Source organism: Mytilus californianus, unplaced genomic scaffold (assembly GCF_021869535.1).
Source record: "Mytilus californianus isolate M0D057914Y unplaced genomic scaffold, xbMytCali1.0.p SCAF_5, whole genome shotgun sequence".
Lineage (NCBI taxonomy): Eukaryota > Metazoa > Mollusca > Bivalvia > Mytilida > Mytilidae > Mytilus > Mytilus californianus.
This window is the reverse complement of record NW_026262701.1, coordinates 72,538,075-72,555,387: the sequence shown is the minus strand read 5'-3', so window position 1 is coordinate 72,555,387 and position 17,313 is coordinate 72,538,075. Positions and strand designations below refer to the sequence as shown.

At 31.2% G+C, this 17,313-nt stretch overlaps 1 protein-coding gene across 1 annotated transcript in view; it reads right to left on the bottom strand.

The window, feature by feature from the left end:
• Positions 1–10,300: 10,300 nt before the first annotated feature.
• Positions 10,301–17,313, bottom strand: part of LOC127702753 (atrial natriuretic peptide receptor 1-like) — a 51,381-nt gene continuing 44,368 nt past the window's right edge. The window contains exons 20-22 of the mRNA XM_052207058.1: positions 16,553–16,651; positions 15,122–15,213; positions 10,301–11,989 (exon numbers count right to left, since the gene is read on the bottom strand). Coding sequence (XP_052063018.1) covers positions 11,918–11,989; positions 15,122–15,213; positions 16,553–16,651 — 263 coding nt within the window. The 3' untranslated portion in view covers positions 10,301–11,917. The remainder of the gene's footprint in view (positions 11,990–15,121; positions 15,214–16,552; positions 16,652–17,313) is intronic.

Below are 17,313 nucleotides of genomic sequence, written 5' to 3'. Positions count from 1 at the left end.
TCAGTCTCACTGTTATATTCGACAACAAACCTAATTTCAGACAATTATTAAATATTCGTGAGTAATTGTATTTTATTTTTTCACAAAATGGCCAATTTCATACAATAGATTACAGTTGTACAAAGTTCAAATCTTAAAAAGCTCAATTTTAAACTAGTCATCAAATTAGTAAGCAGTTGTCTGTACAATTTGAAAGTTATTACCCAAATAATTTATTATAAATTTTACTCAGCTGAAAAACTAAGTAAAGTACTAAAAACGTTTTTTCTTTCGTTTCGGAACATTTAATAATCCTTTGAATCCTGAGTTTAATTCGATTTATGAGGATAGTTAACCAAGTATTTATCATTATGATAGAAAAACAAAGGATATGGTATCTTTTATGTCTGTTTGTTTTGTTCACACATTGTTGTCAATATAATGGAATTTTATGCGACTGTCATACAAGTGAGAGGTTTAGCTAGCTATAAACCAGCACCATTTTCTACATAAAAAAATGTCTGTACCAAGTCAGGATTATGACAATTGTTATCTATTCGTTTGATGTGTTTGAGCTTTTGATTTTGCCATTTAATTAGGAACTTTCCGTGTTGAATTTTCCTCGGATTTCAGGATGTTTGTTATTTTACTTTTTATCCATCCATGACACAAAATCAGTACATGCACAGCAAAAAAACACATAAAAAGCAGAAGAACAGCCCTTTTATTGCTATTCTTCATTTCAAAGTCATACATGTTACAGATAATAAAACATGATGCCTTTAGCATAATATTACATTCATTTCATTTTGTGTCTTAACAATTTTAAAGTAATATAAATATTTTTTTCGTTGGAAAGGGTGTTTGATTATAAGTTCTTTAGGGAACTTGTTGAAATAACAGAAATTTCAGTTGTTTAACATTTACTAGAAACCGAGATAAAACTATATTTGCCGGAGTATTTTTTTTTTTTTTTTTTTTTTGCAGTTTGGGTAGCCCATCCATAGTAAGTACCGTCAAAAGTTCAATGGAGGACTTAAGCTGAGATGTGGTAAATATATGAGTTTACAATTCTCTCTCTCTCTCTCTTTACCTTACTATTTATCAATGTCTTATTAGAATTTATAATTATCGAAAATGAAAGCAAAGATAAGTACTAGTTATATGGTATAAGATTTCCGATCTTTCTTTTTTTTTTATTTTCAAATACACGGTGTTCTTTTTGGGATGATAATGACTTGTTTTCCCATAGTGTTTATTTGATTGCTAAGTTTCCGTTTTGCATATGATTTCAGAGATATTAAGAATTTGGAAAGGGAACTATTGAAAGGACATAATTTAATGAGCTAAAAATGTTCCATATATATTTTATAAAAGAGAAGCGAAACATATCAGTGGGATACTCAAACTAATAAGTCGAAAACAAACTGACAAATGCATTTCAAAAACCGAAAAGCGACAAACAGTTAACAAAACACAACATAAAAAACTTAACACTGCGCAACACAAACCCCATTAAAACCAGGGGTGGTCGCTGATCCTGCTCGACATGGGGCACCCGTCGTGTTGCTCATGCAAGTACAAAACCGATGATAAGTCTAATTCAGTAGGTCACATTCAAGACAAATAGGACGGGATTATGGTTACGACAATTTAATTGAAATCTGTTGTTATAAAATTTTGGAAGTTATTTAAAATTAACGAATATACTTTCCTCGTACAAAGCTCTTGTTCTTTGTTCGGGTTTGACTATTCTTTAGGTTCATTTTGATTAGATTTGATCATCAAAGTTTATATTAATGTTTTGGTTTTCAATGTTCATGGCTTTCAGCATCAATGAGGACATTACTTGTCAAAATGCGCATCTGGTGCAATAAAATTAGTACCATTTATGTTATTGGAACATATCTGTCGTCATCTGTGAAACAGATATCATATGACGTCATCCATCTCATGATGGCGTCCGTAAAATTTTCGAATGGATTATTTCAACTTCACCACTTGGAACTCTTGATTGAATAGCTGTCTTGTAATTAGCAACTCTCTTTCTAAAAATCATGATACGAAGTGCTAGCTCTGGGATATCGTATCAACTGGGCGATATATAATCCATATACAGGCGCTTCTGGAATAACAGATATAATATCACTTGTGGTGACAACAGAATTAAAACACTGCAAATTTGTGTACCAAAACATTGAGAGAACGAGTAACTACGTATTGTTCTGGTTTGTTTATGCTTTAAACATTTTAAAATGGATAAAGTCGATAAACACGTATTATTAAAATAAATGTTATTAATATTCTATTTCTCATGTTAGTGACCTAATATATTGGAGAGAACCAATATACGTTACAAAGAAGGATACACATACATTTTGTCGTTGTTTCCATACGTAAATGTTAAAAACTAATAACAAAACAGTCGTTCTTATCCCTTATCCTTATGTGCTTTGATCAACTTTAAAGGGGAGAAGATTATAAGTCTTTTGCTCTATTCTCATCACTTCTGATATCTGTATCATGTTTTAATATCTGTATGAATCACTACTTCTCTGTGCAAAAGTTACTAAATTTTCATAATGAAAACACCTGTATATCGGTTCATATATTACTTCCATATATATTTCGCATCTGTCCTCGGTCACTGAATTCCCCTTTATTGCACAACTGTAATAGCAATCTCAATAATTCTTACATCACTGGTTCCAAATTATTTAGTCATCAAAATGATTTGGATTCAGCTATTGCTAATTGATCGCTTTATTGAAATAAGGAAAGAAATGTAAAAGTAGTCGGCTATACAATTTATCTTTTAGTCAATGCAATGCATCAGGGGTATCGTTTTAATGTTATCTTATAATGTTTCCCGTATTAAAAATCTTTTTCAAAAGTATGGCTCCAAATAAAACTGATCCCATAGCGGTCATCAGATTATGAGCAAATGTAATATATTATTAAGCCTGTTTATAACATCTTTACACTAAATGCGTGGGCGATGTACTTATTCATGATTTATTCTTGGAAGACATGATTTTAGTATTAGTTGTAATTAGCTTTGAACTACTTTTTCAGAAAATGCGAGAACTCTTAGATCGGTGCTTTGTGTCCTTTTAATTTGTGGTATATGCTTTTATGCTTCGTGTAAATCTGATGCGACAACCTTTCACAACTGATTTTAACAGTTTATGTTTATTTATGTTGTGCTGTTACTGCACTGTCCCAGGTTGGAGAGGATTGAGCACTTACAAATATGTTAACCCTGCGACTTCTATGTCTCCCAATTTGAGGCTTTAATGTAGTGAATGTCCTTGATTGCTGTCTTCTATAGATATTTTCGTTTAATGTCTTTGACTTCAGATTTAATCGGATTGTTAGTTTCTTTTTGAAACTGTTTCTATTCTGCACGCCAGAGACTTTTTTAGTTTACTATACGGTATTGGTTTCGCAACTGATGAAGGCCGTACGATGAAATCTCCTTGTCCATTGTCTTGTCCTTTGGTCCCTTATAGATAGTTACTCCATTGAAAATCGTATCACATCCCCTACTTCATACAGATATTTAGTTGTGTCGTACTTCCATGTACAGTCCCATTTTTCATTCTTGGAATTGGATAATTCCATATCCTTTGCTAAACATTGTCATACACGTGTATAACACGCTGGACATCATATGTAAACCATTCTATCGGAATTTGTTGTCTTTTTTCTTTCGTAGGCTCAAGTTGCTTATGTTGTTGCGTTCAGTGTGCTTATCGTGGAAATCAGTAAGCTTTATTGTCCTTCTGTTCTTGATTCTTAAAATATACAAAAATTGTCTCCCACAGTCATGCTTCTATTAAAAGAGGGAAAAAAATCCAAATATATGTTTTGGTTAAAGTTCATTTTGGTGTCCGTATTTGATTAATGCAAATTACTTGAAAATGAAGGACACAGCCTATAACATGTATAAATTGAAGAAAAAGTTTTAGTGCGTCAATTTCAACAGCAAAATTACAATATTCAAAAACAATGAAAATGGTTGTGTGAGATTATCATCTGCATGAAATATGGTAAAAATATGATAGAATTGCTTTTGTGCTCTTTTCTGATGTTTGCACAAACAAATTGTAATTTTAAATACGATGCATGACGTACTTTAATTATTTTTGATGTAAAAGTGAGTAGGGGGTATTTGGAAGTCTTTTGGTCGTTTAATCTTAGGATATAATTTGTCGCGAAAAGGGCAGACTCTTATACCTTTTTTCCCACAAATTGTTTGTTGTTGTTTATTTATATCGTTGGGTAGCTGTTTTTATTTTGTCATGGAGTTGTCAGTTTGTCATCGCCTCTCTTAGTAAAGTTTTGATAAAAGTATCAAAAAGGTAAAATCTTGTAAACAAACTTTTGATAAAACCTTTATTTTCACAAGAATAACAAATACAGGCAATTGTAACAATAGTAATAATACATTTTAATGTAGAAATATTTAATTGCACTTGGATTTTCAATAAATTGTACGTTAATTTAATAGATCGTCATGCAGGAGAATAGTGCGATTGAATACAATGATTTTTTGGAAACCAAATCCCAAATTAAGGGATTTCCTAAGTACATAATTTATACACAAATGAATAAAATAAGATATTTGTTAAATAGAATCAACCTGTTAACCAAACAATTAACATAATTAAGAGGCAAATAAGAGCTACTTAAAAAACACTTCCTCCATTGTATGGTATGTTCAACTATAATTTGTAACTTCAACCAACTTTCGAAGCCATCAACTGCAAGACAAAATACTACTATAAAGTATAATGACGACTTCGATCTTACAGAATGAACTTATTGCAAACATATATAATAGTTTCTTCGAAGTGTTACTCTTGTGTCATATTATAATCATTGAAATAAATTTATCTATTAGAAAAAAATAGTTATAACAGTTTGTTTGGGGGAAATTCTAAAAGTTAAAACAATGATACAAGTAAAATTCACTTGAACATGTTGAACGCGGTCTGCCACTCACTAAATGCAAATTGTAACTAAAATAAACTTTATATTAAAACTTTTGGATTTTTTTTATAAACGATAAAAAAAATCTAAATTCTAACATTTCTTAAAGCTTTATCTAGATCCTTAGCACCTGAAAACATAATCTCGTTACACCAGAGTTATTGTTCTAACTGGATAATCGATACTACTTAAAATATAATAAAATTGAGAATGGAAATGGGGAATATGTCAAAGAGACAACAACCCGACCAAAAAGCAGATAACAGCCGAATGCCACCAACGGGTCTTCAACGCAGCGAGAAAATTCCGCACCCGGAGGCGGGCCACAGCTGGACCCTAAATAAAAATGTGTACTAGTTCAGTGAAAATGGACGTCATACTAACTACAAGACATATAAATGACCTAAAATAAAAAAAACAAACAAGACTACCTACATATCTGATTCACTTTATTACTAAAAATTGAGACTATTTATAAATTCTGCGATTACTTAAACTCTCACTCAATATAAAATAAACTGATCATAGATCCCAGGATTAAAATTTTGTACACCAGACGACGCACATTTCGTCCACATAAACTCATCAGTGACACTAGAATCAAAACAGAGGCCAGATAAAGTACAAAGATGAAAACACTGAGGATCAAAAATTAGGAAATGTTTTGCCAAATACAATTAAGTTAATCCATTCAAGGGGTAGAAACTTACTCTTATTTGTAAAAACATACGTCAACTGTCATTTCATCATAATATGAAGAAAAATGCACATTCGATAACAGGACGGTAATTATGTATTATTACAGTCATGATTAAATTAAAAAAGATACGAACAGGAACAATAAAATACATTAAAGCACAAATTAGATAAACTTAGGTTTGCTTAACTATTTTTCATTCATTGTTAGCTCTTATGTATACTGTAAACAATCGTAGGAAAAAATTAGCACTCAGGTTATTCCACATACAAAAACATATCAGTTGACAAGGATGAGATTTTGGCGAATCATAAGTCCTTCATGGCTTCAATGAGAACATTACATTCAACAGCAAATCTGAGGATTTACCTTCTTTGTATTGGATACATAAGGTTTCACAAAGTTCCGTACACACAACGGTACATTGCCGGCTTATCTGCATGTTCTACAAAGGAATTGTGCATTAGATTGACAAAAATGTTGTCCGCAGTGAAAGAGGGTCTTCAGAAATACTGTTTACTCGCGTAGTGGTATTAACCATATGTGGATTCTAAAATCTCTAAAGAACTTCTGGATAACTTTAAATCTCAATCTTGCTCTGAAAATAATTCTATCAAAACTTTTGATTTTTTCAACCCTGTATACCACCATTCCCCATGTGAAATTGAAAAATCGTCTAAAAGAAATATAGCAATGCTTTTCAATATAAAAATGGTAGCATACGCTATAAATTTATTACTTTGGGATACCATACGGCATATTTTGTTAATAATGAACAAAAAGGTAAAACATGCTACAAAGAGGAACAAGTGGTCTGTATGCTGGAGTTTCTTATTGACAACATATTTGTTGAATTTGGAGGTAGGCTTTTTCAACAAATTGTCGGCATTCCTATGGGAACGAACTGTGTGTCTCTCCATGCCGACCTCTTCTTATTTTTGGTGTTCTTTCAGACACTTGTAAAAAAAAGAAGATTAAAGAAGCCAGATCATTTAATTTCACTTTCAGATATATTGATGATGAAACAACATTAACAATCCAAACTTTTCTGATTGGGTTCCATTAAAATTTCCTCCAGAACTTGAATTTAAAGAAACAACAGACATGGCTTTCTTCGCCTCAGTTTTAGACCTATACCTCGAATTTGACATAAGCGGTCTTCTCAGAATCAGAATCTATGACAAACGAGACGATTTTAATTTTGAAATTATCAATTTCCCCCACCTTAGTAGCAATATACCAACTTTACCTGCATATGGAATATACATTTCCCAACTCATTCGGTATTCAAGAGCTTTTATTTGCTACTCAGACTTTATAAAACGTCACCAGTGTCTGAGCAGAAAGTTGGTGAACCAGTGTTATGTCAAAGAACGATTAGTTCTTTTTCTAAAAAAGTTCATCAGAAAATACCAAGACCTAGTTGATAAAAATTCTGTATCAACTTCACAAATAATACATGATGGTCTTGAAGTATAGATTCTAGATACTGACGCTGTTTATCATCTTAATGATATAGTGTTCTTTTATTAGTCTTTGTAAATTATTAACCTTTACTGTTTAGTCTATTTTTGGTAATATCCGTTTGGCGTGGCTCGGTACTTATGCATCCCGTCAATGTGTTGTTGTGCTGTGGTCATTTTTTGTGTTCTTGTTTTTTATTTTTGCTTACGTGCTTTGTCTATATGCCATTTTGTTTTTCTTTGTTGATACATTTGTTGATTTTAACAGTGAATAAGATTATAACACGATGTTGACTGCCGGACCCCTATTTTTGAAATTATTACCTATTATGTCTGTTTGTTTTTTCACAAATTGTTGTCAATATAATGCATTTTTATGCGACTGTCATACAAGTGAGAGGTTTAGCTAGCTATAAAACCAGGTTTAATCCACCATTTTCTACATATGGAAATTCCTTTACCAAGTCAGGTATATGATAGTTGGTTTCCTTTCGTTTACTGTGTTTGAGATTTTGAATTTGCCATTTGATAAGGGACTTTCCGATTTGAATTTGCCTTGGAGTTCGGTACTTTTGTTATTTACCTTTTTTACCAGAGAAACGTTGTTTTTTTTTTTTGCGAATTACCCTTTTTGACTGAAATCACGCGTTATTTTTCTACTCGAAAAGTAATTTTGTTAACATTATTTGAATTTGAATTATTTCATAAAAATACAGCACCCAATTAGTTTATTTTCATATAACATGATGCTAATTTGGATAACCCATTAATGTATCTTTATAATAATTTTTATTAGAGTTTTGAATATCACTTTTAAATTGAATAAAATGAACTCTCCGAACATATCAAAATAAAAGCTGAAATTTTACTTGTTTTAAGCACACTTCTTGAATATTAAAGACATAAACTTTACATTGAATTGTGATCAGAAACCCTTGAAAATTAAAAAATTAATATAAGCTTACACTGTTTTATAAAAACTAAACGGGATGACACCAGTATACTTAAATTAGATAGTCCAGCGCCGTATTTTCCAACCCTTTTTATTTGAGAAATCAAAATGATAATATCTTGCAAGAACTACTTCTTATCATGATCTATATACCTATATAGAGTTATTTTCTTTCAGAATGATAGGTCTTTCTTTTGAGGAATCAACCCGGACAATACCAAGTTTCAATGAATTTTGCTTTAAGGCATAAAATAATGACCTATGTAGGGTCATTATTTTGCTTGATTAAAATGCAAACTCTAATTTACTCAAACATTTAATTCGTTTGATAGTTATCGTGTGTTGTTGCAAATTTGGGTTTTACTTTTCAATTTTCCATTTTTGATAGGTTTAAGGCAGAAATAATTCTTTCCTCTGTTTATTAGACTGAAATACCAAAAATTGTCGTTAACGTACATTTTAACCTTTGAAACAATAATGTGAAGTTTTTTGTTAATTTATTGCTACAATAAATTGACATTATGTGAGATGAATTTAATAATGCAAAATTTTCATAACACTTTTAAAACAAGCCATTTTTAACACAATCGTGTGTAGAATTTCGAACATTATTGATTCACACTTTATTGGAATTCATACTTTTACTTATCATGGATATTCTTTTTTCGTGTTACATACATGTACATGTATCACGATTTCGTGCTCTCTTCGTGCCAGTTCCTAACTTTTTACATCTCTATTTATACCTTTTACTCTATCAAATGATCAAATGACCAAATATTCTTATTTTCTATAGAATAATAGTCACGTACTTTATAATGGGGTGGCGTTCTGAGTTTAAAAAAATGTATTGTCAGACAAAAGAGAGAAAGCAATTATACTGAATAGTTCGTTAATAACTGTTGAAAAAATGCTTCTCCGCGATATAAATGTCATGAAAAAAACAGAAGAAGAAAAGTACATCCCCCTTGAATAAACTAAGTTGATACAATTAATAACTTACAAAAGTCACTTGTATTTTGCATCAACCGTAACAATTCATTTGTGTCTTGCTTCAAGCAGTTACAGCAATATTTGTATTGTAACTGAATAATGACTTCTACAGTTTATATTTAGATCAACTGGTGAGTTTTATTTCAGATTATAAATGAGCCCGTAAGGCGTATTAAAACCTGAACGCACCAAAAAAAGAATACCCCATTTTAGTGTGGTTGGTAAAATAGGATGCAAATCATGCAATTCTTTGTGTGAAATAATATTTGTGACTGTATAAAAGTCAGATAATGCATATTTTAAGGGGTTTTTTTTGTCGCATAACACACCTCGTGGTGTTAGGATTGTCTAAAAGAAAACCTCCCTACGGTCGGGCTTTCATTTTACCAATTCTGTTATACAACAAGAAAAACCTTAAAATATACATTATCTATAACAGCTTCATCTCCCCAAAATATAAAGGACACCCAGGTATATGTATACTTAAAATTTACTTGAAATTTCTGAATATTTTATCTATGGGATGAGAAAATGTAGCATCAGTCATCGTAAAATTAGAAATAATTTACTATTGCAACCTAAAGGTCAATTCTACCAATTTTATCGGATGATACCAAACGACGGTCATCCTTTGAAGACAACCAGCATTGCTGTTTAATTGTCAAAAGTATAGCACGAAGACCTTTTTTAATTTATTTATTAAATAGTTGATAAAGATGTTGACTGAATATTGATTGATTGCAACACACAAACAGATCATTTTTCCGATGATATGCATGAACATAACTAATTGTAAACTCTCCAAAGATTGTCAATAAACATTTATATACGTTTAACGTAATACTTTGATTTTCAATTTTGTGTGCACTCATTCATACATTTATCAGCTGTAATGTTTTTCTTATAAATATTACATTGTTTACATGGGATTTATACCTTGTACATGTAATGTAAAGAGAGCTGTAATATGCTGTGCCTGTTGCTCAATCCTGTTTATATCCTTATGAATAAAACATGCTTAAAATCAAATTTGAATAATGCTACAAATATTCATAACTTTTTCATGAAAGAAAAAAGTATTTATGATTTCGTCCATTTTAACGAAGCTGACAATCATTGTTTATAAAGCAATAAAAAAAACTGCTTTGAAAAAACAGTAAAAGGCACGAAGTTGTATATTAGTTGACATTTAATCATCTTTAAAATTGATAATAACAGCTAATAATATATTGTTATAAATGTAATTATGTATAATTACTTAATGAATATTATTACTTATAATTAAATAACAATCAGATACATAATTTCATATTTTTTCTAACCATTTAATGAAAAAAGAAATCCGTAAAAAGAAATTTTATATTTCTAATCGGTTGCAATAGGTGAAATATGCGACGCAATCTCTATGCTGGGAACAAAGCATTTTACATTTTCATGAATCTGATTTGTTTACCGCGTTTGGCTATACTTTTGGTCTTGTTTTGTTTTATCAGGTTTTCCACGTATACGTATGGTTCTGGATTTTCAAATTTATTGTCCTCGAGCAACAGTAAGAGACATTAATTTTCGTATAAACACATCATAGATACTAGCCTTAAAATTTTGTAAGCCAGACACGCGTTTCATCTACGAAAGACTCATCATTGCCGCTCAAATTAAAAAAAAAGGTTGAAAAGGCCAAATAAATAACGAAGTTGAAGAGCATTGAGAAGGACTTAAATTCTGAAAGGATTGGTAAATACGAGCATCTGGTACTGTAAAATTTGTACGATTAATGTTGTTTAAATTGTAGATTTGTTCTCAATTTTTATGATAATCATGTTGAATATTCTTCGGAAATCACGTGATAATCAATTTTTATCTGAAACGGTCATTTTGATATCAACAAATCTCAAAAGGCTGAACAATCAAATGTAAGTCATTTTCAACATTTCAGTCAATTTTCTGACTCATCCACTGCGGTAAGCTGAGTACTGTTCAGACAATCGCTTGCGGTCAATTAAGACCTGTTCAGTCTATGCTCAGTGTGTTCAGTAATTATTATTTACCTGTACACATCAACTTCATAGTAAATTGTCTGAAAGGCTACTGAACGTTACTGAATTCATTGCAAGTGAATTGTCTGAACAGTACTGAATTCACCACAGGGGAGAAGTCTAAAAATCGACTGAAAACTGAACAACACTGAATAATTTATTGTTCAGAATTTTAAGATGATGTTAAGGACAAAATAACTGTTTTAGACTATAACTCACTTAGAGATTTTCAGGGCCGTTGATACCCGAACTGTTAGACCATATAGGTTAACAAATAATTAATAAGATTGTTCACGAGATGCCATTATTTTTAACTTATATCCATTATAGCCGACCAAAGACATAAAGTTAAAATGGAAAATTCTACACAGAGAATCTATCTGCTTCTAAAGTAGGGCCTTATTTGGAGGTTGTGCTGAGGGGACAAAGAAGACAGTATTCATAAGTAACCTTAAACTGCTCCGTTGAAATGTTTACAATTTAAAATATACAATTTTAACAATCATAAAGGCACCTTAGGACAATTAGCACTGCTGATATAAAAATAATACATTAAGGACCAAGTATAAAATACGAAAAATAATATGTGAAAATGTTGTTGACTCATAATAGACAAATAGCTTTTTTCAAGTTAAAGAAAATAATTAAAAGCACCATTCCGTTTAAAAATTTACACACATAAGGATATAATTTAATTCTATGATTGTCAAGAAATCCCATGCATTATGAATCTGTGAGGACACCTACGTTTTTGACAACATTATTTGGTTTGTTTTCATGTTACATTGTCTTTCTGTTAGTATTACTTTATTACGGTATCTCTTCGCTCTTTCGTTTTATCAATTAGCCAGTGAGTGACCATATCACCTTTCCCCTAAAAGATACAATGATAATATGTTAACACTTGAATTAATACCTACCTGATGGATTCCTATTGTACCTTCATTCCTATATTATACGAAAGACTGCAAATAAAGTGCTTTAAACTTGATGAAAGTAATAGTAAAATTATTTGATACAGTATAATATTTTTTGTCATTTGTTTGTCGTAAGCTGTGCCTTTTTTTCTCTCGCAAATTTAAAGATTTTTAATATTTTTAATCTGAATTGTGTTTGATTGTCCCATCTGTTCCTCCACTGATGAGAAAACACACTACAGGTTAAAAATTTAAAAAATCTAATATAACAACCGATAAATGAGTTACCACACTAAATGATTAATATTCACAAAACTAGTTTAATCAGTGACAAATGAGGTACCACACTAAATGATTTATATTCACAAAACTAGTATAGCCTTCACAAAACTAGTTTAATCCTTGACAAATGAGATACCACACTAAATGATTTATATTCACAAAACTAGTAAAGCCATCGACAAATGAGATACCACACTAAATGATTTATATTCACAAAACTAGTATAGCCATCGACAAATGAGATACCACGCTAAATGATTAATATTCATAAAACAAATGTTTGATAATTGCTTATCTTGTAGGAAACTACAGAATATCGTCAATGTTTATCATTATTAGTTTTTTTGTGTAGTGTTTTGTAGATTGTTTGTATATTCAACTTTCGGTCATTACGAAGTCTTCACTTTTGCCAATGTTACAATATTGGTATATTTGCTACATTGTTATCTTCACAGATGACTACATATATGTTCCAGTAGACAACTTTCGAGTTCGATGCATTTCCGTCAAAAACTTTGGTTTTAGTGAACATCATTCGTGCGTTTAGGGGCATCGTCACTTCCGTTCCCATGTTGAGCGAGTGGTTGGAAAACTATGATGCTATATTGCACGTATTATTCAGTAAATTGAATTCTCATAATTGACAATCAGCACTGCTGTCATTAGGGAATTGTGATTAAGTACCTACAGAACAAACATTATTTCTAGTTTATCCTGCACAATGACGATCACTAAGACGCTTGATGAACGTTAACAGTGCAGGGATACAGGCGATCTCCTCTATCTGGTAATTGACGTCATAAAGGCGCGTATAATTGACGAGTTTTTTTCCGGTGAAGGACAAACTCGGAATTGGTCTTTTGTCCTAACCACAATCCCGTCCTCTTTCCTCAAATGTGACAAACATAATTAGACTTATTTTTTATTTGTACTTAAATAAGCAACACGACGGATGCAACATGTGCAGCAGGATCTGTTTACCCCATCCGGAACATTTGAGATCACCCCGGTTTTTTATGGGATTCGTTTTGCTCAGTCTTTAGTTTGCTATGTTGTGTTTTGTTTGTCTGTGATTGTTTTTCGTTTTTTGCCATGATCTTGTCACTTTGTTTTTGACTCTGGTATCTTTAGCTTCTCTTGTTCTTGTTTTTCTTATTTCATTCAATTGTAGCTAAATAAATATACTTGTCAATCAAGCTCAATTAATCTTTATTTCAATACTTACAAAGCATCAATGAATTTAGTCAATCGAAAACGACTATAAAAAAAGTCTAACTAACCCCGCCACATTCTTTATGTGCCTGTCCCAAGCCATGAGCCTGTAGTTGATGTTTGTCATATTTGTTTTTCGTAAATTGTTTTGTTATTAATCGAGCTGTTAGATTTCTAAATTAAATTGTTTATACTTTTCATGTCGGGGCCTTTTATAGTCGACTATACGGAAATGGATTTTCTCAATGTTGAAGACCGTACGGTTGCCTATAATTTCTAACATTCACTTCATGCGAACTTTGGTGGATAATTGTCTCATTAGTAATCATACCACATCTCCTTATTTTCATATAGTAAATGTATACATATAATTTTACTGATAAATATATATATATAGTTCAAATTGTTTGAATTGAATTGTACGGTGCAATCAAATTAATTTTCTAAATTGAATTCTGAATATCCAAATTGTAAATTGTTTAATACCTGACATATTAAAATAAATAGATTCATTTTTTCTTTGCAGTAAAGTTGATATTATTGAATTCATTGAACGATGGATGTCAAATTAGTCTCAAATTGTTTAGTTAAATTGACTCAATATTTAAGTTGATATAAAAGGATCCATGCAAAACAGTTTATAGAATTAACTCAATTGACTTCGGAGAGTCGACCGAGTCAATTCTTCGCCATACATATGTTGTTGTTCATTAAACTCAATTTATTCAATTTATCCATACATTAAAATACTCCTAATTTTAATTGAATCAATAGAAGGTTCGTGATTAATTTATTAAATTGAATCAATTGTAAAAGAGATGTGAAAGATACCAGAGGGACATTCAAACTCATAAGTCGAAAATAAACTGACAACGCTATGGCTAGAAAAGAAAAAGATCAATAGAAAAACAATAGTACACAAAACACAACATAGAAAACTAAAGACTGAGCAACACGAACAATAGAAGATCTGTAAAGTTAATCATGTGTGTAAGCCTTGTGAAGCAAATAAATTCTTATCTATATCGCATTCTATAAATTCAATTATATCAATTGTTTCAATCAAATCCGTACAATAGGAATGTCAAGCGAGTCTAATCTTTTCTCCATGTATCTTCAACTCACAAAATTTGATTCAATTAATCCATACAGCTTAATTGTTACAATTGAAGCAATATAGCTCTCGATTTCAATTGAATCATAAGAACAGATTAATTTTTAAGTTCTTTTAAGAAATTGTACCATTTGAGATCTATACAGATTTGATTTGCTCAATTAAAGTGTGTTTCAATACAATTAATGGTAAATATGACTTTAATCACTGGTTTTACTTCGGAGCTCAAATTGAAGCAATCGGGTATATAGACACAAGAGAAAGACATTGATAAAAATCCAGTCAAAACAACAAAACCTCACTTAACCGGTCGTGTTTCTTCTAATATGGATTCTTTACTGAAACCCTCATTTAAATTACAAATATAATGTGACCCGAGATGAACACTATTGTCATGGATTATTGACAAAAAGGAACTGTAAATGTTAACCGATTGTACCGTTAATCCGTCGTTATTGTAAATAGATATATAAAAACTAACCTTTACTTGTATAACACCTCTTGTTTCGGTGATATATAAATTATGGATATCCAATATATCCTTCGCCGTCTGCGACATTTGTATCTTCATGGCTTAAATACGAAAGAAATCAAATCTGTAAAACGGGATACATTTGTTGTGTGCCAAAAATTATTGGTATACCTTAGTACTTCTTTACTTGTGTACTTTTTTTTCTAATTCCAGTGAAGAAGAAATGAAAATTGACTGTTGATCTGAGAAGGCTTTTGCGATTCTTGCTATGGTACTTTTGTTTATGTAATTCACAATGTTCACAGTTAATGTTTAGAGTTGAGAGTTCTTATGAATATTGAATATATAGGATACCGTAAACCAAGACTTCAAAAAAAGGAGGAAAAGAGTGTGCTTAACTCTGATCTTATTTTTGAATAAAGACCTACTAAATATTTTTCAAATAACAAAATCAACAATTGTTTATATATCGTCTGCGTGTAGTATTGTTAAGGAAAAAACATCATTTCGCTAATATAAAGTTTGAAGCAAAGCAAAGTTCTGCATTTGAATACTGTAGTTTGTTCTGGTTATTGTACTTTCGTTGCTAATGAAATTCTATGACTTAAAAAAAAATAAATGGAGAATGTGATGCTCCCCTGCTTGCATATAACGTTATAAAGGGACGTTACTCACGAACGGTAAAAATGGAGCCACCCAAATTCAAACTTGATCTGAGTTTTGTGGAAATAAGCATTGTGTATAAGTTTCATAACAATTGGTTGAGGCACATTTAAATTAAAGAACGGAAACGAAAAATTTAGCATTTATTTTCCATTTGTAAAGGGGCATAAATCTAGAATGGTAAAAGTGAAGCCATCCAAATTCAAACTTGATCTGTGTATCGTGGTAATAGGCATAGTGTATTAGATTCATAACATTTGGTTGAGGCACACTAAAGTTAGATAACGGAAACCAATTTCGGGACATACGTATGTACGTACGTACGTACGGACGGACGGACCTACGGACAGACGTACGAAAGGACGTACAGACGGACAAGGATAACCACTTAATGCTCCCTCTGCTGCAGCGGGGTCATAAAGACAACGAAATAAGATTGTAGCACGGCATGGTTTCAATACAGCAGGTAAGTTAATTTCAGCTTACTCTAAGAAACTGGATAATTTTTTTATATTTTTTTTCATAACGGATTTCTATTGTTTATTTATTTATTTATTTTGTACTTTTTCTTTATCTGTAATATGTAAAAGTCTGTTTATCATTATACCGTTATTCTTAGGGTAAATATTGCATCTATTTGAGTCTATTTATGACGACACTGTTGTATTTTGTTTATTGGTGTCGGTGTGTTGCTGTCTTATTAACATATACCACGCATCTACTTTTAGTCATATTAAACTAGTAAACATATTGGCATGAAGCTTCTTAAAATAATACCTTCTGATGTAGATTCCATTCTGGATGCCGTATTGACAGAATCTCCAAACAAACAGTACCTAGGCATAGTGAGCCCAACCACTCCGGCTACAACTGGTCCTGTAATCGTGTTTTAGAAAAAGATTTTAAAAACCAAATGTCAAAACTCGCGTAAACATTAGTCAACAAAAACTAAACTAAAACACCACATTAAATAGCTTCACGGTATGCTATATTCAAAAATCAAATGATATGACATTTAAATCTTACTCAATATCATATTATGGAAAAAAACATGGTGAAAGGACAACGCGGTTACTATAAGGCCTCTGCATATTATTGCATTGCGAAATATTATCTGAGGGTTTGTATATCACGTTTAATATATACTCCATGTTCATACAACCCAAGATCGTCCTAAATATGCATAAAAAAATTGACACTGAACGTGAATCAAGAAACAAACAATTAATCATACCCCCATCTGCTTAGTTTAAGGGTTGACATTTGTGTTGATATGACTATTCATTTAATATTCCCTCTGTCTTATATGTCTTGTATGTCTCAATAAGTTCTCACGTTTATTATTTTCATTTCATTACTAGCTGATTTTGCTAAAAAAAACAACGGAAAATAATCGAAATCTGGGGAAAAAATTAAACGTTAGTTTTTGCAGATAGTAAGTCGTTGAAATGACTTTATTGTGACTGTTACATCATGTATATGATTCTCTCAGTCAGTTAAAATGTAAATACAAACTGCAAACAAAATGTAATGTAATC